The sequence below is a fragment of the Hypomesus transpacificus genome, chromosome 6, assembly GCF_021917145.1.
Source record: "Hypomesus transpacificus isolate Combined female chromosome 6, fHypTra1, whole genome shotgun sequence".
In the NCBI taxonomy this organism is placed as follows: Eukaryota; Metazoa; Chordata; class Actinopteri; order Osmeriformes; family Osmeridae; genus Hypomesus; species Hypomesus transpacificus.
This window is the reverse complement of record NC_061065.1, coordinates 13,140,007-13,165,013: the sequence shown is the minus strand read 5'-3', so window position 1 is coordinate 13,165,013 and position 25,007 is coordinate 13,140,007. Positions and strand designations below refer to the sequence as shown.

Sequence of the window (25,007 nt, the reverse complement as noted above, 5' to 3'; positions counted from 1 at the left end):
ATAACGGAAGGGAGAGATCGGTCAGGAGCGCTTATGGAGTTGATCATTAGCAGCAATCCAAACCTATAGCAAACATTCTCTGTTGCCAACATGGAAAGTCCAAATCTTTTATTTTAAAGTGTTCTCATACTACAATGTCCTGTACTGGTAAAACAAGTGGATGTGGATTCTATATTTTATTTGTTGAATGATCATCTGTACACGTTATCTGCAAATGTCTACAAAATGTTTTGGAAGCACTTGTATTTATTTATTAGTTGATAAATTTTGTAGTTGATAATATCCCCTCAACGCCAGGCTACATATAGCCTACAGATCTGCATTACCGAATCTACAGTACATTAAGGTCCGAGAGAAAGTAGGTATTGTGAACTGATAGGCTTACATCTTTTTGTAAACCCGTGTCCAACCATATAAGTTATATATGCCATATAAGAAGAGATGAGATCACATTAATGCTCCGCCCTCTGGCTGTAGACTACTGTCCCTTCAGACCGCTGTTAGATTGTCGACACCGAGCAAGAGAAGGAAAGGTCGGATACATAGGCTACGCTAGAAAGAAAATGTTAATTAAAAATGAATGATCAAACTAAGATGATTGACAGGTTTTTGTACTGAAGTAGGCTACAATACAAATCGAGATGGATCTAGGTTTTTTAATATGAAATGACTGCTACTACTGGCTTTATTAATGTATTAAGGACAATTCTTTTTTTTACTATAGGGAAACAAATGGAACACATCTGACGCACTTACTTGACCTTTAATGGATCATAATACCGAATAACGCGTTGCCTATAACTGTGCACAGCGATAGTACAATATATTTCAGACAGAGTAATATATTAAAAGTTTACAAACATGTTACTGATAACACATGTAAATAAGCTTTTGTAAAGAATATTATATTTTGTTCCTACCAAAGCCAAAGGATCCGGACCTCGCATTGGAATGGTTTACCCAAAACATGACGGTCAAAGTGACCTCAGAGCCGTGAAGGATAAGTTTAAAAAGCAACTGAAAATACCTGGCTTTAAGCGATGCCCAAAGACTCCAAAACCTAGCACCAGTAATGCAGTGGAGATCCCTCCTCCAAAAGGTAAGTTTATCCGCATGTTTTAAATCATGGTTTGGGTGCATTTAGATTTATCATGTCTTTTTCATACAATCTCAAATTGAATACTCGCAGTAATTTTATTTTTTCTCTCAAAAAAGTATAATGTTTACCTCACGTGAGGTAAACATTGACTTCCGCGCAACTACATACTGTAGTAATACTAACAACACTAAAGTTACATAATTTGACAGTTACAACAATACATCGCTGTACATTTCATTAAGGTCTTGTGGTAAGGATACTAAGCCATAAGGAGGTTCGGCTTTTCAGGGGTAACATTGATCATGTTTTTGGGAACACAACTGCCCCTTTAACTTTCTTTTTCCCTATTCCCTTTTGGAATAACCTACTTAATACAATTTATTTACATTGTAATTAATATGTACCTTACCATGTTTTACATTACATTTACATTTATGCATTAAGCATACGCTTTTATCCAAAGTGACTTCCAAGAGGGAGTTTTACAAAAGTGCATAGGTCACTGCAACAAGATAGCCCCAAACATTGTGGGTAGCCAAACATGAAGCAAACATTGTGAAACCAAAGAGGTCCCCAAGGGTAGAACAATAAGAGCTTGTAGTTAGAAATGTTACAGTTAAACAAGAAGCTCAAAAGTGCAAGAGTGTACCTGTGGAAAAAACAAGCAACAATAATATATCTCACAGCGAGTACAATCATTTTAAGACAGTTACAACAAACCAACAGGAGCAACAAGTCTCTCAATTATAGATGATTTGGTAGTTGTTAATGTAACCTTAAAGTTAAATAGTTTAGTGTGAAATTACCCTTGGTTGCCATGACATGGGTCAAAGCTATCTCCATTGGTTTTCCTAAAGGATGTGCATAATCTCCATTGGTCGAATTGGTAAAAGTCTTCGATTTACATATACACATCCTCATATTGTTATAAATCCATTGTAGGTTAATCATGATAAACATGAAGGTGTGATCCTCATGTCTTTCCAATGCCTTGCTTCCAGTGCTGGTTCTAAGCTTCATGGATCACCTGAATCAGAAAGCGTTGGCAGAGGCCTCCAAGCATCTGATCTCTCTGGAGGAGCAGCTCTTCACTCAGAAAGGTGCAGAGACTGAGGGGGGGAGTCTGACCAGGAGTGGGGAGGAGGAGGACAAGCTGCATGAAGACTATCAAACTCTACTGGTCCAGTTATGGATGGCTGTTCATGACAGCTTCAGTCCCGCACCTTCAAGAGAACACCTGGAGGTTCTGCGTTGTGCCGTGATCGCCGTAATGCAACAAGAAGAGCAAGACCATCAATGGGAGGACTGCCCGGATGGTCTCAGTCCTCCTGAATGGCGTCCTCTTATGTGCCGAAGCACTCACAACTCATTGCTTCAAAAGATGGTGGAGTCACGGTTGAGGAATGCAACCGTACAACAAGATATTGAAGGTGCAGACAACCTGTCAACAAATATGAAGCGGGAGGTGTGTAAGGTGGGGAAATGTTTAAAGAAAGACCTTCTTGTGGTCGTCAGAGACGTGAAAGACTGCTACCCACAGGATTTGGATATTTGTAATCTGTACGCAAGCTTGTATCACCAAACCTTCTCCAAACAACTAATAGAGCTAGCCCGTTCTGGACTTGATGTGGAGGACTGTACCTATCTTCTGTTCTGGATCAATGATTACTATCCAAAGTAAGTGGGACATTGGAAACAAGTGATGGTTGATCCAATAAGTTACACATCGGAATCCGTTTACTTTTTATTTTCCTATATTTATCTTTGAAAGATCTTTATTAAGTTATAGTGCTCTTTTTCCTTAAGGAGCTTTAATAAGGAAATGCTGGGATGCAAGAAAACTCGCAAAGACTTTTCTGACAATAAAGTGTTACTAATCAATCAATCAACTGCTCTGTGGATAATGTCAGCTGTGTAAGGCTTGAACCAAGTAGGTACAGAACTGTTGTAACAACCCTTTGTCATATCTATTGCAGCACCATCTTGCAAGATAAAGAACTTAAAATGAACATCAACTGTGAGTCCATGGGAAGTCTCGTGCCTGAAGAAGACCAGGCAGTATTAGAGGAACAGTATCTAGCACACAAAGAGGTAAACAGTTACCAGACAAAGCTGCTAATGAACTCGTTTGATACTTGTGATGGATCTCATGTCTTAAGTACATTTATAATTCAGACAAACATGGTTTAGTGGCTGAGCGATACTAGCATTGAAACTCATTTTTGAGGGAAGCCCTGCTTACAGTACACAGGGGCATCAACATGTCAACATACCTTTGTATTTCCAGGATAAAGTAATAACTTGGTTTGATGAAGCTCTAAAGAACGAAGTGAAGGATTGGCAGAAAGGAAAGATGCCTGATATCATAGATGGATACTGTTTCTGCCCCCTTGCCATAGACATCATACAGGTAGTCTTCATTTGATCCCACTCCAAATGGTCCGAACAACAGTTTCAAAAGGAAATCCTACTAGGCCTGTGATGCACTGTACTAATTAAGTAGATTCTTTTTGGCAGGTTATCAACTGTGCTGTGAACGAATGCAAGTCTATTCTGGGAAACAAGAGCAAAGGCCAGAGAATCCTGTCAAAGCTGGAAAGCTTCTTGATTAGGTAATGTACTTTCCCTCCCGCTCAACTCTTGTCGCTGGATGTCACAGTATATTTGGTAACAAGTGTCAACCTCTGCTGAAGATCATGTGACTTCTTATCATATAATTTGAATACCTACATGTATTGTGTGGTGCCAGCCAAACTAGTATGGAAGCAAATCGTGACCAAAACTCAAATGAAAATGCATTTCCAGAAATGCATTTTCATTTTAAGAATGTGGCTGCATTATTTGACTCATAAATCAAATTAGTATTCAATCATCCTATTTGCATTTTCATTTTCTTCTTTAAGACTGCTCATTCTTTCCCTTAATTAAAATGAAAACGAAAAAGTAAAAAAATTTAATTTTCAAAATATGCCCCAGCAAATAGATACCAAAATAATAATAATCAGATACTTTTGTCAGCTTTCTAGCTCCATAAATCCGTTGCTTTGGATCCTCCGACGGATGGTCTGGTGGCCGACAACAGCTCCGCTATGTCCTTTATTTTTAAACCATTTAATAAATAGTTTTCGATGGACTCGAACGGGATGTGGATGGTTGGTCGTCCCCGTCCCATTTGAGGCTCCACAGCATCCAGCCGTTCCAGGACTGAAGAGAGGTTTACTATGGCAACCTCATTAATGTGTACGTCTGTGACGGCAGAGTATGCAGCCAAGCTCTCTGTGACTTGTTCTACTCGGTCACGGGCATCAGACTCAGATATATTATTAGTTTCTACCAGCTCAGCTAATTCTATCAGTGTCTGCACAATTTGAGGGAGCGCCATGATCTGTGATGCGTCCTCTAAAGACCCGGCAATTCAATCAATTTCCCGGCACATTTGCCATGTAATGCAATGCGTGTGTGCACACCGCCCCCTACCGAACAAGATGGGTAGCTCGGTCAGCAGGGAGCTGAAGAAGAGCGGCTACTGACGTCACTCTACTGCGCCGCTCAGAATGCATTTTCGTTTTCGAATTATGGGCAGTTCTTTGCGGGCAGAACATGAAAATGAAAATGCAATGTCCGCTCAGTACTAATCAGTACTAATTTGATTTATGAGTCAAATAATGCAGCCACATTCTTAAAATGAAAATGCATTTCTGGAAATACATTTGAATTTGAATTGTGGTCACGATTTTGCAGCAACGTTCTTAAAATGAAAATGCATTTCTGGAAATGCATTTGAATTTGAATTGTGGTCACGATTTTGCAGCCACGTTCTTGAAAATGAAAATGCAATTCTGGAAATGCATTTGAATTTGAATTGTGGTCACGATTTTGCAGCCACGTTCTTAAAATGAAAATGCATTTCTGGAAATGCATTTTCATTTTCAAATTTTACATTTCAAATTGAATTTTGGTATCTATTTGCTGGGGCATATTTTGAAAATTAAATTTCAAATGTCTTTTTCGTTTTCATTTTAATTAAGGGAAAGAATGAGCAGTCTTAAAGAAGAAAATGAAAATGCAAATAGGATGATTGAATACTAATTTGATTTATGAGTCAAATAATGCAGCCACATTCTTAAAATGAAAATGCATTTCTGGAAATGCATTTTCATTTGAATTTTGGTCACGATTTGCTTCCATAAACTAGTGCTCATGACACGTGATGGCAACAGTACTTTTATGTCACCTAAAGAAAGTTGTGTGTACTGCATAATGATTTTTTGTGCTTCCAATAGGTATTTTAAATTTGAACTTTACTGTCTGCCCGGTCAACAAAGAATAATATGTTTGATGACCTTATATTTGCAGCTATAAACACTTTCTGGATGAGTTCATGAAAGGAAGACGAGACAACACACAGGCCATCTTGAAAGCTAACCTGGTTAGCATCAAGCAAATCAGGTAAACTTACCTGAGGTTTCTCCTACCTCCCCTTAAACAACTGTGAAGTTATTTTGAGTTAAATTAATTTGAATATTTATTTGATCTTTTTTTGGAGTTGAGATGATGTTGTAGCACTGTAGTGTATCAGAGTTTGCTCCTGCAAAAATATATGAGGCTGTACTTGAGATATGATGTTGTTGTTGCATGTGGAATCATGCCATATTGTAGTTAAGGTCCTACAATTTTGGAGTCAAGCTATAATACTGTTACGGCTGTGCTCTTCTAATTCTCGATGTCTGCTGTACTTACTAAACAGTGTGCACTATTTGTCCAATGCTTTGGATAAGAGTGTCTGCTCAATAAATACACGTAAATGTAAAGGCTGTTAAATCACCCACAGGGACTTCATAATAGGAGAAGACGACTCAATGTCAAAGGAGATAAAAGCAAAATGTTTGCTTATTTTAACGTCCCTGAAAGATTGTTGCAATGGATACTTCATTGTTCCCATGCAAGAAGAGCTAAAGGTAGGTCACTGTACATGTTGCAGCACTCTCCAACCTTTCACATTTACTTGGTACAGTATCTGATTACCAATCAAACCATCCCCATCCCAGTTAATGTCCATAATCAATGACACAAATAGGTAAACACATTTTTGTAAATATTTTAAAATCACACACATTTTACTTTGCAAATAGCAAATGATCATCATCATGAATGCTACTTCTGTTTCAAATAAAGGCTACTTCTTACTAAGATAAGGGTTGAAGCAAACGCGCCTTGATGGACAATCTGGTACGTTTCTCGAAACCTTTTCAATTATCTCAGGGTAAACAGGAAGTAGATTAATAATCAGTCAGTCAGACTAATCTCCAGCATAACTAAAGCTGTTGAAGGTTACACCCAGAGAATGAGTAATGTCCTGAGTTTATTACATTTAGTCATTTTAGCAGACACTCTTATCCAGAGCGACTTACAGTAAGTACAGGGCAAGTATGGTGAAGTGCCTTGCCCAAGGACACAACATCATGTGGCACGGTGGGGAATCGATCCGGCAACCTTCTGATTACTAGCCCGACTCCCTCACCGCTCAGCCATCTGACTCCCGCTGACCAAACCAGGGAAAGGAATAACAATGTCCCTGGTTTGACCATAATTTAATTCTGTAACAACTAAAAATGTATTGGTGGGGAGAAATAAAAAAAAAGGCTAATAACCTTTACTGAGCAAAGCGTCCTTGGCTAATCTCAAATTCACGTTTTTTTTTCCAGGTGCAGTATAAAAAGTTGTGGACTCATGACTGGCTTACAGGAAGTCAAAATGTACTGGACAACATTCTAGAGACACTGTACAAGAACTTGGAAAACTTCACAGATCTGAAACCTGTCTGTAGAGAGGTAAGAATACTAACACACGCACGCACACACACACACACACACACACACACACACAAAAGCACACCAACTGAGATTGATTTTGTGTCTTCGTGTACAGGAACTCCTGGGTCGGCTCCACACAGACGTGATGGTGGAGTATGTGAAGAGGATGATGAAGAGGAAGATAAAGTTGAGAAACAGTGAGCAGCAGGGAAATGCAGCCAGGTTACTAAGTGAAGACAACAGAACACTAAATAGTTTCTTCATTGAAGAATGGGTAAGCAAACCAAAACAGCTGCATGAAACCTCTAGCCTGGCTGCCAGCCCAACTTCTCCCCGCCCACGAAAAAATTTGGTCGGGAAGTTGGGTCTGGAGGGTCTCGTATTGGGGAACAACTACAGAAAACCAGAATCTAGGCGTACCAATGAAATTGCCAAGGCGGGCTTTATACGATGATGGACAGATGATCAACAGTAACGTAATCAACAACGTCACGAAAGAGCGCTTGGGTTGAATTCGTTTTCAACAAACAACATATTACGTTGCTCAGATTGGTTGTAGGTCTATCCAATTGAGCGAAGAGGCATTTGTTTTACGAGTTCGGTTGAAACACGCCCCGTAGTCACAGCCCAACGGAGAGTTTTCAGACTCATATTCTGACTAGAATTATGAGTATGACAACATCAGGCTATGAAACCTCCCCAACACTGGGGAATGTTGCATCATATGTTGGCAGGGGTCATCAAAACAAATTGTGTTGTTGCGCCACAGGAATGGACTAATTATTCTCAAGTTTCGTTTACATAAGCCTATAAACAAACCTCTACAGGAACTGGTCATATAGAAAAGAAGCAATGTCATAGACATGAGAAACTTTTGAATTTGATTATGCAGACTTTTAGTCCCTGTACATTGTATCTTGAGAATGCTGGCCTCTCAATGATTTCCATTAATGTGCTCCAACATCCTTTTCGAATGTTGCCACAGAGAACATAGATGTCTGCTGTATTCTTTTACCTAGGGTTCTAAAGAGAGCTGGCTGAGTGAGATCCTTCCTAAACTGGCAGAGGTCCTGAGACTACAAGACCCAGGGAGCATCCAGCTGGAGATTGTCACACTGGCTGTAGACCACCCCGACCTCAGGTGAGAAAGACAAATTATGGCTCGGGTCAACAGCATTTGTCGGATTTTAGTGCAAACTACATTTGAATGGTGTGGGATATGAAAAACCAGAGAAGGGCCCCCATTGTATTGATATTATGGTAAATGTGCACCATTGTCCTGAAGGTGAATTAGTTTGTTATAAACGTCACCTCAGAGAGGTCAGAACAGGAGCAGACAGCTATATTTGAATTAGGTGGGAGAGGCAATAGCTTGATAGGAAAGAAATCAGACACCATCGGCCCTAGCAGGTTACCAAACTAGGACATCAGAAGATGCAGCCCATTATGAAATGTCACCTAAGCCCACTTGGCATTAAATATCGACAGGAGCCAGAGAGGAAATCGAACAGGTGACACTTGGTGATGTTGCACTACATTTAAATATAGGAAAGGGGCAGGCTGCAGAAGAGTATAAAAGGAGACTGCTTATTTTGAAATGTTGGGCTTCTCAACGCGAGAAGTCCATTGATTGTGTGTAACTTTTGAAGTGATACCAATAAAAGCCACTCGTACTTTGACTTGACCAACGGCTCTGTAACTACTTCTTGCAACCTGGTAGACCAAACGAAGCAAATCTACCATAATGGTCTTGATGCAAAAGGTGAATCTTAATTTTACCTGTTGCTTATTGCTTTTACCTGTTGCTTATTGCTATCAAGTCAGTTCAATCTAGGTTGGGTGATTTTACTACACTGCACAGTGAATTCAAACACCACTTTTGATGGCATTTTAAGTTCTGTCCCATTGTTGACCGGAATCTCTCTTCCGATAAACAGCCTTTTTCATGCTGAACCCACTGAAGCTATACTATTTGGTTTCTGCATGAGGGAACAGAGTTGGTCAAACACAGAATGCCCTGATAGTTACCCCGGTAACCCATACGTAGACAGGTGTATCTGAGAGGGGCTTTTGCTGTGAATCTCAGGTGTCTGATTGGCTGTTTCATATCAGGTGTCTCGTATCAGGTATCTCTTGTCATGTCTGACCCTCCCATTTTTCCTATCCTGCACTATAAAGGGATAATAGGTTTTAGTTCCTGTTGACCCAAAGGGACCACTTCCTATGGGGTATATGTAACCTGTACTGTATGAAAGAGCTGCAATTTCTGATTTATCGTCACTGCCATTGAAGTATCAGTATCTTTACCACACTGCAGTACTATTGCTATAATACTTTATGACGTTCTTCAAACTTTTTCCAAACGTTTTTTGGGTGACAAAGGAGTGGTGTTTAGATGTATTCATTTATGGAGTGCTATCAAACCAATAAACTACGTTGTGTTTTTTCCCATTCTACTGGGTCACTTTTTCCAGAACCAGTCATGTGTCCACCCTGCTCTCCCTCAAAACCAACTTGTCGGCAGCTGATACTCGCACCATCAAAGAAAGCCTGGAGGAGAACCGCCTCTCACTCACCACAGCCAATGACATGCCTCCGTTCTTCTCTAAGGTTCCAGTGAAATGGATAAACAAGATCATGTGAGAAGCCTCAACGGAAACCAGATGTCATTTAAGCTCCAGTCCTAGACTCTGAATGACATCAGTGGATTTAACAGGAAAACATTTTCACTATATCCGCCTTACTACACCTCCGACTATAACTGCCTTCCGAATATACTGAAATGACTTCCGGATATACTGAAATGACTTCCGGATATAGTGAAAATGTTCTTGCACATTTACATTCTCAAAGCTTCCTACTCATCCTTATAAAACTTTTGAGTGTTTCATATGTGTGTGAATGTCTTTTCATATATGTGGATATGAGTTTTCAGTAGTATGAATGCATGCGTGAACCTTTCACATAATGCCTTTCATATGTGTCGATGTCAGCATTTCACCTGTGTGGATGTGAATTTTCAGTATTATGAATGCGTGCGGGAACTTTTAACATTTGAATAATTAATGCGTTTCATATGTGCTTGTGTAAGGACAGTCTGAATTATTTCCTTAACGACCCCTCATATCCAGCCCCTTCCCTAACATTGACTGTTGGCTAAATAAAGCCCTTTTGATTTCACTTCACAATTTGCCTGTGTCCTTGCTCGCACCCACGACTCCATGCCCTTTTCACTGTCCACTGGTTGTCAGTGAGCAGCGGGCTGTCAGTCCCAACCCTCCGGGGTGGCGTACGTAACAATGCTACTAAAGTCACTTTATGTTTGCCAGGTGCTGTATCAACAATTCCTCGATGTGGCTTAAGAGCAATCAGACAAGAATGTTCAATATTGTAAACACTGTGCAAGAACTTGGTGCATACACACACACACATACACACACATACAGCAGAACAAATTCTCTGCCAGAATCTTGAAAATGGGACACAGCTCTGTTTTCAATCATGTTGAGTTCCCTACGGGAACAATGTGGCTGATGATAGGAATGTATTGCACCATTAGAAAAGTATCAGAAAATCATATTCTGCCTTTCTCTCTTTAAATATTTCTTATGAACCTAAATCGTTATAGGTGACTCAGTCTGACTGCTGTCTCCAGTTCCACTGGCAGGTCACAGGCTGCGATGACATTGTCTTGATCTTGGTCATTTCCAACGATTGTTGAAAAAAAGAGCAAATAAGAGAGCCTATTTTTAGATGTAACGTAGTCAGTGCACATGAGCGTGTGCAATCAGTCATGTGTTTCTGCTCTTGTCTGTAAAAATGACCTCAGCATGAGGAAGCCTTCTCTATCCTTCGCCCCTACCAGGTGTGTATGCCTGGGAAGACAGGGAGGCAACAGAGCTAAACTAAGTAGTGGAATTGTTTTCTTAGGAAACAGGTACTTAGCAGCACTAAGTACTATCACATGTACCCACTTCAATAATAGAAGTGAGAGATGGGTCAGTAGCGCTTATGAAGTTTATCAATAGCAACTACAGCAAACATTTTAAGTTGCCAACATGGAAAGTCCAAATCTTTTATTTTACAGTGTTCTCATACTACAATGTCCTCTACTGGTAATCAGTAGGCACCCCTTTAGGCATTGACACCAAGCCAGACATGCTTATTATCAACACTCCATTTAAAACATGCTTTTTAGCGCTCCCTATCAAGCACTGAATTTGTAAATTTGAAATTGTGTTTTGCAAGTCTCATTGTGAAATTAAATGTACCTTCAGTATGTCTGGTCCAGAGCCATAGAAAAAGATCTTTTTCTATGGCTCTGATCTGGTCTATACATTGTAGGGGAGACTGGGTATGGTTGTAACACTTTTTTCGTCAGCACCTAAAACGACCTCTTTTTTTGTTAGCTACACGTCTGAAACTTTTAGGCAAGGTACCCATATTTGTTTACTACAAATGGCAACAATTTAAATGTCTTCAACTATATCATAGACTTGTGAGATGATGACAAATACAAGGTGGTCCTTTGTTACAACCTACCTATGTAACACATACTGGGGTAAGTTGTAACAGGTAGACAAAATGCACAAAAATCTAGTGATATGCCAGAACAGTTTTATTTTAAATAAGGTGACCAGATTTGAGTCTGTGAAAGAGGACACTTCGTCGCGTCGACGGGGGGGGGGGGGGGGGGGGGGGGGGGGGCGTAACTTGTAAGGGCGTAATCATTTGTGAAAGACCCAGAGAAACACAAATATCCGACGAGGCTAAATCCTAGACAATTTTGGAATCCCTGCCGGACGTATTTTTTAGGTCTCGAAAAGAGGACATGTCCGGGGAAAAGTAGCTGCAACAATACAATGTGTGAATATGCACTTCTGTTCAGAACAAGGTTACGTAATGCGACGAGCCTTAAATATATAGACTCAATTACTTCCAAAACATTTTTTTGAAATAAAGTGTAGAGATGATCACTCAACAAATAAAATATAGAATCCAGATCCACTTGTTTTGCGGAGAGGGCCTGTGTGTAAGTGATGTCCGCAGACACCCCCTGTGGATAAAGGGTAATGTGAGTTTAGATATAGTGACATGGAGGTGAAAAGGGAAGAGGTGAGATTCTCTGCAGCGCTGAAGCATGTGAGGTAAGGAGTGTTGTATCACCCGATGCATGACTCTCTGGATTGGCACCTCCTCGCGGGAGCACGCGAATCAAAGAGTGACCGGTCCTAGCACATTCGGCGCCCTAGGCAAGATGTATGAACAGCATTCATTGAAAATGAATTGGAAGCTGTCGCCTCGCGCAGTCCGATCTGCTGTAGTGGACACGCACCGCAGAAGACTGCAGATGCTGCCTGTTAAAAGGAAACTGAAAGTGAATTGAAAAGGCGCTCCCTCTTTCAATGCCTTGATGCTAAGCCCTGGCGTTCGCCACTACAGCAGCATCAGAGGACCAGCATCACACGGAGCTGATAGCATCCTTATTCTAGCTTACTCTTGTTGGCAAACGTATTGTTAATGTGGACTAAGAAGATGGATGTTGGTAAGATGGCACAGACATTTATATTATTGTGAAACGGGATATGATGAATTGTTCATTGTGTGGAATTGACCTTTCGGAATTTATATTTCTGAAACTATTATTTACGCTAATTATGTTGTCTTTCAAATAGTCTCGAGTAGCACAGGACTCCTGCCTGTTTGAGATTGTGGCAAGGGCACAGCTCTGTTTGGTCGTGCGTGCGTGCATGCGTGGGTGAGTGAGCCTCCAGAGCATGCAGACAGACGGTGATAACGTCAAATAAACAGACTGGGAGCGACTGTCCGACCCAAGCTGGAAAAAGCTGTGAAAGTTGCCATAATCAACTGCTGGATATAAAGGTATAGCACATGAAGTTTAAAATGGTAAAATAAACGAAATGGTTAAATCAATCATCACGAGTTAATTATAGATGTCGGCTCTTTTATCCGGTTATTGATCCTATGGTAAGCCTACTCAGTAGCTCAGCCACATAAAACTAGGGAGTGAATTCTAGCCTACAACGTTAACCTACAAACTTGAGCTGCAAATCCCTTCCATTGAAAATGCTTTTTTCTTGCTTTTCCACAGATGGACCGTTTATGGTCTCTTTTTAAAAGAAAACAGCCAGATGCAGGTGAGATAATGTACCTATAACTGCACCACTTAGTGACATAGCAGATCAATTAGCTAATGAATTAAAATCCTGTAGCCTACTCAAAAATTATTCAGTTTCAAAAGTTTATTCAGACACAAAAGTATCTAAACAAGTGAGTGAGTTCCCGGGAGCAGACTGGAGTTTTTCTCCGGAAATTTGTCTTATATATCAAAACCTTATCCGTTCTGTAATTTTTGTATTGGTACAATTACTGTTTGAATATTTTTTAAGCTTAATCGGGAGTCAGTTGGCTGAGCGGTTAGGGCATCGGGCTAGGAATCTGAAGGTTGCCAGTTCGATTCCCGGCTGGGGCACATTATGTTGTATCCTTGGGCAAGGCACTTCATCCTACTTGCCTCAGGGAAAATGTCTCTGTACTTACTGTAAGTCGCTCTGGATAAGAGCGTCTGGTAAATGTATTCTGGCCTTGAAGAACAGTGGCACTGGGTTGCTGAGCGTAGGGTCGTAAATCTGTCCCATGAAATCTGGGCCTTGTAGTCCATGATATCTGGGCCTTGTAGTTTTCTAAAGAAGTATACACACAGTCTTCTCTGCCCTCAGCCCCTAAATATCTAGATTTGCACTTTGAGCTTAATATCTTCTGCATATTAGTGGCAATACTAATACAGTCAACAGCTTTGCATCTGGTTTTCAGTAATATAGCATATAAAGGTAAAAAAGTGATTAAGTGGTTAATTTTCAATCATATAATCCATAATCATTACCCATCTTCATAATTACAACAGTGTGATGTTTTTCCACAACAGAAGGAGAAACGGAGCGAGAGCAAGATGGAACTGGTGAGAACATTAACAAGCAGAAGACCATAGTTCTGGCCAGAAACACTATGTGTAGTTCATAAAAAAAAGTGTATTTGTGCAAAGAGAGAGAGAGGAGAATGCAGAGAGATGGAGTGCAAAGAGGGCAAGAGCAGGATGAAGAAAGAGAAGACGTGCAGATAGTGCAAGACCTGGAAGAAGCAGGTGAGGAAAATACTTAATACAGTAGATAGAGGGCAAACTTCCACTAAAGACAGCACGATATTTAGAGACATTTAATGGATGACTTTGCAATCTATCTTTAAATATTTTAAACTTGTTTTGCTAGGAGAGATAGAACAGCAGGGGGGAGAGCCTTGAAGGTAAAAGAGAGCAGGTCAGAGAGGTGCATGAAGACGTACAGATACAGGAAGCATCAGCTGACGTGGCCTTTGATTTAGGTGATAAGGATTCTGGCCCTAAACAACTGAAGGTAACACTTTACAATAAGGGTGGTTAATGATTTAACTAATGCATGAATCATCATCAGTGAATACATAACTCAGAAAGTATTTATTTACGCACTGATCATGAACACATCATCTGTTAATAGGGAGTTACATATAATTTACTATTAATTAAAACCGGAATCATGTATCAATTCCTATCGATATTAACACATTAACTGATAGGTGAGTTAACTACTTTAGTTAAACATGCAAACTAATACTTTTAGTTAACTGTGTGAACTAAAACCCTGAGTTAACAGTGTAAACTAATGGTAATACCTTCATTCATGTGTTAATTACTACAATGCATCCATGGATTGAGACAGTACTTAATCATTTGTTAATTATCATATGCCACCCCAAGTAAAGTCATAACATAATGATACATTCACTAATCATTAACTAATTATTCACTAAAACAAATACCGTTTTGTCAGAGAGACAACATTAAAATAAACTCTATTATGAGTTTAAACTTTTTATTTCACTCGGACAACACATGCAATGCCACCTTTCTAAGACGAAGAATTCAACCCAAAGTATCGATCAGATCCTCCGTAGAACATGCCTGGCTGCAACACATCCTGGAGTCTGGACCGATTCATGACGGTGAACATCTATCTTCGAATGTTAACTTTCCACTATCCCCTAAGCTCAGCATAATGCATCAACTTGAAAAGGGCGAAAGCTAACAGAGAATAATTTAGCATTTCAAGGGTAAAGGCAAACTACGTAGAGCTGACTGCAACTCATACAAACTTAACAATGCTTTTTTATCCATTATAGTTAGAGCTAGACTAGCTAGCTAGTCAGCCAGGCTAGCGGACAGGCTCTAACCTATCTATTTAGAGACGCTGAGGTGATTATCAAAATGATCAAAAACAGCATATACTAGAATTGGGAACCACTGGTCAAGATAAATTTGGCACACAAAAAAGAGCTTTTCAGCAAAACTGGTTTCAGAGCTTTATTTGGCTGGAATAGTCCTTGAGAAAGAATGCTGCTTTCTGCTTTGCATGTAGAGTGTTTGGCAAGAAATTAAAGCAAGATTATTTGTGAATGGTGGGGTCAATAACTACCACAAATTAGTCTACGTGTGGGAAACACTGGGGTCATAATGAATCTCTTGAAAGCCAAAACAGAGGGAATTTCTTGGAGCGTATGGAGCTCCTGAAAATGTTTGACCCTTTCTTGCAAAGCTACACTCCTCCAGCAAACACAACGTATTTGTCTTGTCACAGTCAGAATGAAATGATACAGTGTTGTTCAGAAGAAATAACAGCAGGTGTTGTTAGAGAGATGAGGGAGGGAGTCCAAGATGAATGCCATTATGGCTGACGAGGCCAGAGATGGAAAGACTGAACTGCTGGGCCTCTGTGTCAGATATGTTTCCCAGGGTGCTGTTAGGGAAAGGCTGCTATCCCTTACAGAACTGACTCACTTTGATGCTGTCTCAATTAGCACTGCAATTGAGGATCAATTAGTTGCTCATGGTATTGAGGACCTGAAATGTGTAGCTCAGACTTACGATGGGGCCAGCTGTAATGAGCGGGCCAGTGGGGGGTGTACAGGCCCATTTAGGCAAAAAGCACCCAGATGTTGTGTATGTTTATTGTTCTGCACACAAACTAAACTTAGTTTTTTGTCACACATGTAGAGCGAATTTTGAGGCCAAAGATTTTTTGGACACACGGGAAAACAAACCTTTTTCAATATCTCTCTTGTGAACCACAACACATTTATTGACACTCAAAGAAAGCTAGGGTTGCAGCCAAGTGAACTTGTCCAGTTGCCAAACACACGTTGGGCATGTCAACTTCGGTCAGTGAATGCGGTGCTTCACAACTTCCCTGCCATCATTGAATTGAAGGCAAAACTCTGCCAATTCTCAACAGTCTATATGCTGTTTCTTTTCCAGTCACTCCTCTCTGTAACAGCATGCTTACATCGCTATCTGCAAAAACAGAACATTGACCTTTGCCAAGCAGTTGCATCTGACGCACTTACTTGACTTTTAATGGATCATAATACCGAATAAGGCGTTGTCTATAACTGTACACAGCAACATAGTAAAATACATCTCAGAAAGACAATATAGATTACAAATTACAAGTTTACAGACATGTTCCTGAAAACAAATGTAAATAAGCTTTTGTAAAGAACATTATATTTTGTTCCCACCAAAGCTGAAGGATCCGGACCTCGCGGTGGAATGGTTTGTCCAAAACCTGACAGTCAAAGTAACGTCAGAGCAGTGAAGGATAAGTTAAAAAAGCAACTGAAAATACCTGGCTTTAAGCGATCCCCAAAGACTCCCAACCCTGGTACCAGTAATGCAGTGGAGAACCCTCCTCCAAAGGGTAAGTTTATCAGCATGTTTTAAATCCTTGTTTGGGTGCATTTAGCATTATCACGTGTTTGTCATACAATCTCAAATGAATACTCACAATATTTTGATTTTTTTTCACTCAAAAAGGTATTCGGTAGCCTAACATTTTACAGTGAGGTAAACATTAACTTCCGCGCAACTACATACTGTAGTAATACTAACAACACTGAAGTTACGTAATTAAGAAGATGGATTTTGGTAAGATGGCACAGACATTTATATTATTTTGAAACAGGATATGTTTTTGATGAATTGTTCATTGCGTGGAATTGACCTTTTGGAATGTACATTTCTCAAACTATTAGTTACGCTAATTATGTTGTCTTTAAGTTGGCTATTCCCACCCGTGTAAACTTGAACCCTGCACTTGTCCGCCGGTCAACAGATTGCGATCGGTCAAAAATCGATCGTTTTCCGGGTACGGCCAATTCGTTGGAGTGGGTGGAAGCAATGAGATTGCGTGCAGTGTTTTAAAAGTCGTTTGCAACCGAGACATATTTAGCTATTGCTAAAAACATTGTTGTTTCTTTTGCAAAGAAATGGAAAGGAAAAGAAAATAAAAAAAGGGTGGCGTGGAAAAAGCAAGAGACAAAAAACAACTGGCACTCCTGCAAAATGTAAAGCCATTTAATAAATGTTTAGACTGCCAAAAGCCAAGCTAAGTGAGGGAGAGAGTCTGCAGCCCCAGGATGCGGAAGTACCAGAGGTTTCAGGTGCAAGCAGATACATTTTCGCATTCAGAAATTTAAATATCCAAACTATATTGTTTTCATTTTTCTAAAAACAGTAGACATTTGGTATAAGGCTACTGTTTGCCAATATATAGGCTATGTATTTTAAATGAAGGAAAATAAATGGCCAAGAGAAAAAGGCACTCATCTAAATATGCACAACATGTTTTTGGCTTTAAATAATAAATGTGCTATGTGGATCAAATGCAATTGTCTTATTTGTTGTGTTCTGTGTATCAAAACAGCCACAGGTGACACAGGGCAAGAGATGGAGGCTGCTGTGATGACTGGGTCCAGTGGAGAGACTTTGACAGGTGCCGCAATGCAACTGTACACAATAGAGTATATGTTAACAGAGTTATTATATGGAAATTAGTTTGTTGAATTGATTTTTATTATTGACCATAGTTAACTGATTATTGTTCTTTTGCAACATCAAAAAGCAGATGCTGAAACACAGAGAAGGAAAAAGAAAGTAAGGGAGAATTGCCATATTCATTTTTCAATACTGTATATGATCTAATTTTGTTAACAGACTTCGAGAGCACTGCATTATACTTTATTATTATATAGCCTATTTGTATTAAGCAACTGGGTACGGGTCGCGGGCCGGTCTGCGTTACAAAGTCCCGGGCTGTTTTTCGGACCCAGTCCGACCCTGTCGGTAGGCCTATCATTTAAAAACTTTCTTTAGTTTTGTAATGTTTTCTTAGCCTACCTCAATTCTGACTTGTGTGCCGAGTCCGACACCTGGACTGGCTGTAGACTACTGTCCCTTCAGACCACTGTTAGATTGTCTAAACCGAGCAAGAGAAGGAAAGGTCGGTTGTAGGCTACGCCAGAAATAACATTTTAATTAAAAAATGAATGATCAAACTAAGATGATTGACAGGTTTTTGTAGCCAAGTTGGCTACAATATAAATCGAGATGGAGCTAGGTTTTTAAAATATGAAATTACTGCTATTACTGGCTTTATTAGTGTATAATTGATATTAAGGACAATTAAACAAACTGTAAGGAAACAAATGGATCACATCTGACGCACTTACTTGACTTTTAATGGATCATAATACCGAATAACGTGTTGCCTATAACTGCACACAGCAACATAGTAAAATACATCTCAGAAAGACAATATAGATTACATATTACAAGTTTACAGACATGTTACTGAAAACAAATGTTAATAAAAGAACATTATATTTTGTTCCCACCAAAGCTAAAGGATCCGGACCTCGCGGTGGAATGGTTTGCCCAAAACCTGACGGTCAAAGTAACGTCAGAGCAGTGAAGGATAAGTTAAAAAAGCAACTGAAAATACCTGGCTTTAAGCGATGCCCAAAGACTCCAAAACCTAGCACCAGTAATGCAGTGGAGATCCCTCCTCCAAAAAGTAAGTTTATCCGCATGTTTTAAATCCTTGTTTGGGTGCATTTAGCATTATCATGTGTTTCTCATACAATCTCAAATGATTTTTTGATGATTTGGTAGCCTAACATTTTACAGTGATGTAAACATTAACTTCCGCGCAACTACATACTGTAGTAATACTAACAACACTGAAGATACATAATTTGCCATTTACAATACATCGCTGTGGATTTCATTAATCACCTGTGTGATATTTCATTTGGACCACAGAATAGTCATGACACAATCTTTTCATAGACATTTCTGCATACAGGAGATTATTATCCATATTCCACTGTTTTAATGAAATATCCAAAAGTCAGGATAAGGATCCATTTTGAAAAAATATCATGGAACCCAATAATATCAATAAATCATAAAGCAAAGGGTTAATATAGTTGTTTATACGGAAGAGATTAAGTAAGCCACAATACCACAATAAAGGAACAATATGATTTCCATGAAATAAACGAGATGATTTCCATATTTGTTGGCATGAATTAGATTTCTTGTTATGAATCCGTTTTATTATGACAAACATGAAGGTGTGATCCTCATGTCTTTCCAATGCCTTGCTTCCAGTGGTGGTTCTAAGCTTCATGGATCACCTGAATCAGAAAGCCTTGGCAGAGGCCTCCAAGCATCTGATCTCTCTGGAGGAGCAGCTCTTCACTCAGAAAGGTGCAGAGACTGAGGGGGGGAGTCTGACCAGGAATGGGGAGGAGGAGGACAAGCTGCATGAAGACTATCAAACTCTACTGGTCCAGTTATGGATGGCTGTTCATGACAGCTTCAATCCCGCGCCTTCAAGAGAACACCTGGAGGTTCTGCGTTGTGCCGTGATCGCCGTAATGCAACAGGAAGAGCAAGACCGCCAATGGGAGGACTGCCCGGATGGTCTCAGTCCTCCTGAATGGCGTCCTCTTATGTGCCGAAGCTACCACAACTCATTGCTTCAAAAGATGGTGGAGTCACGGTTGAGGAATGCAACCGTACAACGAGATATTGAAGGTGCAGACAACCTGTCAACAGATATGAAGCGGGAGGTGTGTAAAGGTGGGAATTGCTTGAAGAAAGACCTTCTTGTGGTCGTCAGAGACGTGAAAGACTGCTACCCACAGGATTTGGATATTTGTAATCTGTACGCAAGCTTGTATCACCAAACCTTCTCCAAACAACTAACAGAGCTAGCCCGTTCTGGACTTGATGTGGATGACTGTACCTATCTTCTGTTCTGGATCAATGATTACTATCCAAAGTAAGTGGGACATTGGAAACAAGTGATGGTTGATCCAATAAGTTACACATCGGGATCCGTTAACTTTTTATTTTCCTATATTTATCTTAGAGACTCCTTCAAAGTTATAGTGCTTTTTTTCCTTGAGGAGCTTTAATAAGGAAATGCTGGGATGCAAGAAAACTCGTAAAGACTTTTCTGACGATAAAGTGTTACCAATCAATCAATCAATCAACTGCTCTGTGGATAATGTCAGCTGTGTAAGGCTTGAACCAAGTAGGTACAGAACTGTTGTAACAACCCTTTGTCATATCTATTGCAGCACCATCTTGCAAGATAAAGAACTTAAAATTAACATCAACTGTGAGTCCATGGGAAGTCTCGTGCCTGAAGAAGACCAGGCAGTATTAGAGGAACAGTATGTAGCACACAAAGAGGTAAACAGTTACCAGACAAAGCTGCTAATGAACTCGTTTGATACTTGTGATGGATCTCATGCCTTAAGTACATTTATAATTCAGACAAACATGGTTTAGTGGCTGAGCGATACTAGCATTTAAACTCATTTTTGAGTGAAGCCCTGCTTACAGTACACAGGGGCATCAACATGTCAACATACCTTTGTATTTCCAGGATAAAGTAATAACTTGGTTTGATGAAGCTCTAAAAAACGAAGTGAAGGATTGGCATAGGGGAAAGATGCCTGATATCATAGATGGATACTGTTTCTGCCCCCTTGCCATATACATCATACAGGTAGTCTTCATTTGATCCCACTCCAAATGGTCCAAACAACAGTTTCAAAAGGAAATCCTACTAGGCCTGTGATGCACTGTACTAATTAAGTAGATACTTTTTGGCAGGTTATCAACTGTGCTGTGAACGAATGCAAGTCTATTCTGGGCAACAAGTGCAAAACCCAGAGAATCCTGTCGAAGCTGGAAAGCTTCTTGATAAGGTAATGTACTTTCTCTCTCCCTCAACTCTTGTCGCTGGATGTCACAGTATATTTGGTAACCCTTGTTAATACCTCCACTGAAAGTCATGTGACTTCTTATCATATAATTTGAATACCTACATGTATTGTGTGGTGCCAGCCAAACTAGTGCTCATGACAGGTGATGGCAACAGTACTTTTATGTCACCTGCAGAAAGTTGTGTATACTGTATAATGATTGTTTGTGCTTCCAATAGGTATTTTAAATTTGAACTTTACTGTCTGCCCGGTCAACACAGAATAATATGTTTGATGACCTTGTATTTGCAGCTATAAAAACTTTCTGGATGAGTTTATGAAAGGAAGACGAGACAATACACAGGCCATCTTGAAAGCTAACCTGGTTAGCATCAAGCAAATCAGGTAAACTTACCTGAGTTTTCTCCTACCTCACCTTAAACAACTGTGAAGTTATTTTGAGTTAAATTAATTTGAATATTTATTTGATCTTTTTTTGGAGTTGAGATGATGTTGTAGCACTATAGTGTATCAGAGATTGCTCCTGCAAAAATATCGGAGGTTGTACTTGAGATATGATGTTGTTGTTGCATGTGGAATCATGCCATATTGTAGTTAAGATCCTACAATTTTGGAGTCAAGCTGTAATATTGTTACGGCTGTGCTCTTCTAATTCTCGATGTCTGCTGTACTTACTAAACAGTGTGCACTATTTTTCCAATGCTTTGGATAAGAGTGTCTGCTCAATGAATACATGTAAATGTAAAGGCTGTTAAATCACACACAGGGACTTCATAATAGGAGAAGACGACTCAATGTCAGAGGAGATGAAAGCAAAATGTTTGCTTATTTTAACGTCCCTGAAAGATTGTTGCAATGGATACTTCATTGGTCCCATGCAAGAAGAGCTAAAGGTAGGTCACTGTACATGTTGCAGCACTCTTCAACCTTTCACATTTACTTGGTACAGTATCTGATTACCAATCAAACCATCCCCATCCCAGTTAATGTCCATAATCGATTACATAAATAGGTAAACACATTTTTGTAAATATATTACATTCGCACACATTTTACTTTGCAAATAGCAAATGATCATCATCACGAATGCTACTTTTGTTTAAAATAAAGTTAAGATAAGGGTTGAAGCAAACAAGCCTTGATGGACAATCGGATATGTTTCTCGAAACCTTTTCAATTAGCTTAGGGTAACCAGGAAATAGATTAGTAATTGTCAGTCAGAAAACTCCAGCATAACTAAAGCTGTTGAAGGTTACACCCAGAGAATGAGTAATGTCCTGAGTTTATTCAACTGACCGCTGACCAAACCAGGGAAAGGAATAACAATGTCCCTGGTTTGACCAAAAGATAAATCTCAAATTTACGTTTTGTTTGCCAGGTGCAGTATAAAAGGTTGTGGACTCATGACTGGCTTACAGGAAGTCAAAATGTACTGGACAACATTCTAGAGACTCTGTACAAGAACTTGGAAAACTTCACAGATCTGAAACCTGTCTGTCGAGAGGTAAGAATACTCTTACGCACGCGCACACACACACAAAAGCACACCAACTGAGATTGATTTTGTGTCTTTGTGTACAGGAACTCCTGGGTCGGCTCCACACAGACGTGATGGTGGAGTATGTGAAGAGGATGATGAAGAGGAAGATAAAGTTGAGAAACAGTGAACAGCAGGGGAATGCAGCCAGGTTACTAAGTGAAGACAACAGAAAACTCCATAGTTTCTTCATTGAAGAATGGGTAAGCAAACCAAAACAGCTGCATGAATCCTCCCCAACACTGGGGAATGTTGCATCATATGTTGGCAGGGGTCATCAGAACAAATTGGATTGTTGCACCACAGTTGTGGACTAATTCTTCTCAAGTTCCGTCTACATAAGCCTATAAACAAACCTCTACAGGAACTGGTCGTATAATAAAGAAGCAACGGCATAGACCTGAGAAACTTTTGAATTTGATTATGCAGACTTTTAGTCCCTGTACATTGTATCGAGAAAGCTGGCCTCTCAATGATTTCCATTAATGTGCTCCAACATCCTTTTCAAATGTTGCCACAGAGAACATAGATGTCTGCTGTATTCTTTTACCTAGGGTTCTAAAGAGAGTTGGCTGAGTGAGATCCTTCCTAAACTGGCAGAGGTCCTGAGATTACAAGATCCAGGGAGCATCCAGCTGGAGATGTTCACACTGGCTATAAAATACCCCGACCTCAGGTGAGAAAGACAAATTATGTGTAGGGTCATCAGCATTTGTCTGACTTTAGTGAAAACTAGATTTAAATGGTCTTGATGCAAGAGGTAAATCTTCATTTTACCTGTTCGAGCCAGTTTAATCTAGGTTAGATGATTTTACTACACTATACAGTATATTCAAACAACCCCTTTGATGGCATTTTAAGTTCTGTCCCATTGTTGACCGGAATCTCTCTTCCGATAAACAGCCTTTTTCATGCTGAACCCACTGAAGCTCTACTATTTGGTTTCTGCATGAGGGAACAGAGTTGGTCAAACACAGAATGCCCTGATAGTTACCCCGGTAACCCATACGTAGACAGGTGTATTTGAGAGGGGCTTCTGCTGTGAAGCTCAGGTGTCTGATTGGCTGTTTCATACCAGGTGTCTCATATCAGGTATCTCCTGTCATGTCTGACCCTCCCATTTTTCCTATCCTGCACTATAAAGGGATAATAGGTTTTAGTTCCTGTTGACCCAAAGGGACCACTCCCTATGGGTTATATCTAACCTGTACTGTATGAAAGAGCTGCAATTTCTGATTTATCGTCACTGCCATTGAAGTATCAGTATCTCTACCACACTGCAGTACTGTTGCTATAATACTTTATGATGTTATTCAAACTTTTTCCAAAGTTTGTTGGGTGACAAAGGAGTGGTGTTTAGATGTATTCATGTATGGAGTTCTACTGGGTCACTTTTTACAGAACCAGTCATGTATCCGCCCTGCTCTCCCTCAAAACCAACTTGTCGGCAGCTGATACTCGCACCATCAAGGAAAGCCTGAAGGAGAACCGCCTCTCGTTCACCTCAGCCAATGACGTGCGTCCATTCTTCTCTAAGGTTCCACTGAAATTGATAAACAAGGTCGGGACAAGTTGGAGTTTGTTAAGGAGTGTTAAGTGTAACTGTTGAGGTGTCAGACTACTTTTACTACTTTTTTTTAGGTAACGAGTAACTAACGCGTTACTTATTTAACTGAATGAATCCGTAGCTAGCTTCCTTGTTTAAAAAAGTAACGCGTTACTCAAGTTAGTCTTTCGATCGCAAGCCCTCAGCATGTAGCTAATAGTCTAGGAAAATTGAGGCTACTTTTCGCTAGGTACCTATGAAAATCTCTTAGACTGCTAGACAGGTGGGTTCCCCTTTGTTCTTTTGGTGAGCAGTCTCACGAGCCCAACTTACCCGGCTTCATGGAGCCAACCAGCCAAATAGTTATTTAAGACTTGAATATACAGTAGGCCTACGTAATGTCACATTAAATAATGTATTTGAACTTGTGTTATACATTGCTGCATCGTTGCTGCGGTTTAGGTTTAGGATGAAATTACAGTAAATTAAAGGTCCCATGACATGCTGTTTTTGGATACTTTTATAAATGCATTAGTGGTACCCTAATACTGTATCTGAAGTCTCTTTCCCGAAGTTCAGCCTTGGTGCAGAATTATAGCCACTACAAGCAGTCCCACAATGAGCGAGCTGTTTCGGTGTCTTTTGCTTTAAATGCTAATGAGGAGGAGAGAGGCGGCACCTTGGCTAATGTTTACAGTGGATGTATTGCAATGGCTCATAGCCCCATTGCTGGAAGATGCCTCGAATTTGTCCATTCTCATCTGATCACCCTGGTTTGCAGAAGTGCACACTCATAGTCATTTGAATGATGGCAAAGGCGGA

At 40.0% G+C, this 25,007-nt stretch overlaps 2 protein-coding genes and 1 long non-coding RNA gene across 3 annotated transcripts; all 3 read left to right on the top strand.

Moving 5' to 3' along the window:
• The first annotated feature begins 474 nt into the window (after positions 1 to 474).
• LOC124469150 (tumor necrosis factor alpha-induced protein 2-like) lies at positions 475 to 10,095 on the top strand. Its single transcript, XM_047022256.1, has 12 exons — positions 475 to 533; positions 926 to 1,099; positions 2,101 to 2,776; positions 3,076 to 3,190; positions 3,387 to 3,509; positions 3,617 to 3,711; positions 5,456 to 5,548; positions 5,931 to 6,057; positions 6,805 to 6,930; positions 7,028 to 7,186; positions 7,932 to 8,053; positions 9,387 to 10,095. The coding sequence occupies exons 2-12, from the start codon at positions 952 to 954 to the stop codon at positions 9,553 to 9,555; spliced, it is 1,953 nt and encodes a 650-aa protein (XP_046878212.1). The 5' UTR covers positions 475 to 533; positions 926 to 951; the 3' UTR covers positions 9,556 to 10,095.
• Positions 10,096 to 11,912: 1,817 nt separating this feature from the next.
• On the top strand, positions 11,913 to 13,929 carry LOC124468381. The gene is made up of 4 exons (XR_006956186.1): positions 11,913 to 12,457; positions 12,588 to 12,795; positions 13,025 to 13,070; positions 13,859 to 13,929. It is a non-coding gene; the product is annotated as an uncharacterized LOC124468381 (long non-coding RNA).
• A 3,830-nt stretch (positions 13,930 to 17,759) lies between these two features.
• Positions 17,760 to 24,741, top strand: LOC124468379 (tumor necrosis factor alpha-induced protein 2-like). The gene is made up of 12 exons (XM_047021051.1): positions 17,760 to 17,792; positions 18,699 to 18,872; positions 19,472 to 20,147; positions 20,449 to 20,563; positions 20,760 to 20,882; positions 20,990 to 21,084; positions 21,394 to 21,486; positions 21,869 to 21,995; positions 22,481 to 22,606; positions 22,684 to 22,842; positions 23,194 to 23,315; positions 24,041 to 24,741. The coding sequence occupies exons 1-12, from the start codon at positions 17,762 to 17,764 to the stop codon at positions 24,246 to 24,248; spliced, it is 2,049 nt and encodes a 682-aa protein (XP_046877007.1). The 5' UTR covers positions 17,760 to 17,761; the 3' UTR covers positions 24,249 to 24,741.
• Positions 24,742 to 25,007: the final 266 nt, after the last annotated feature.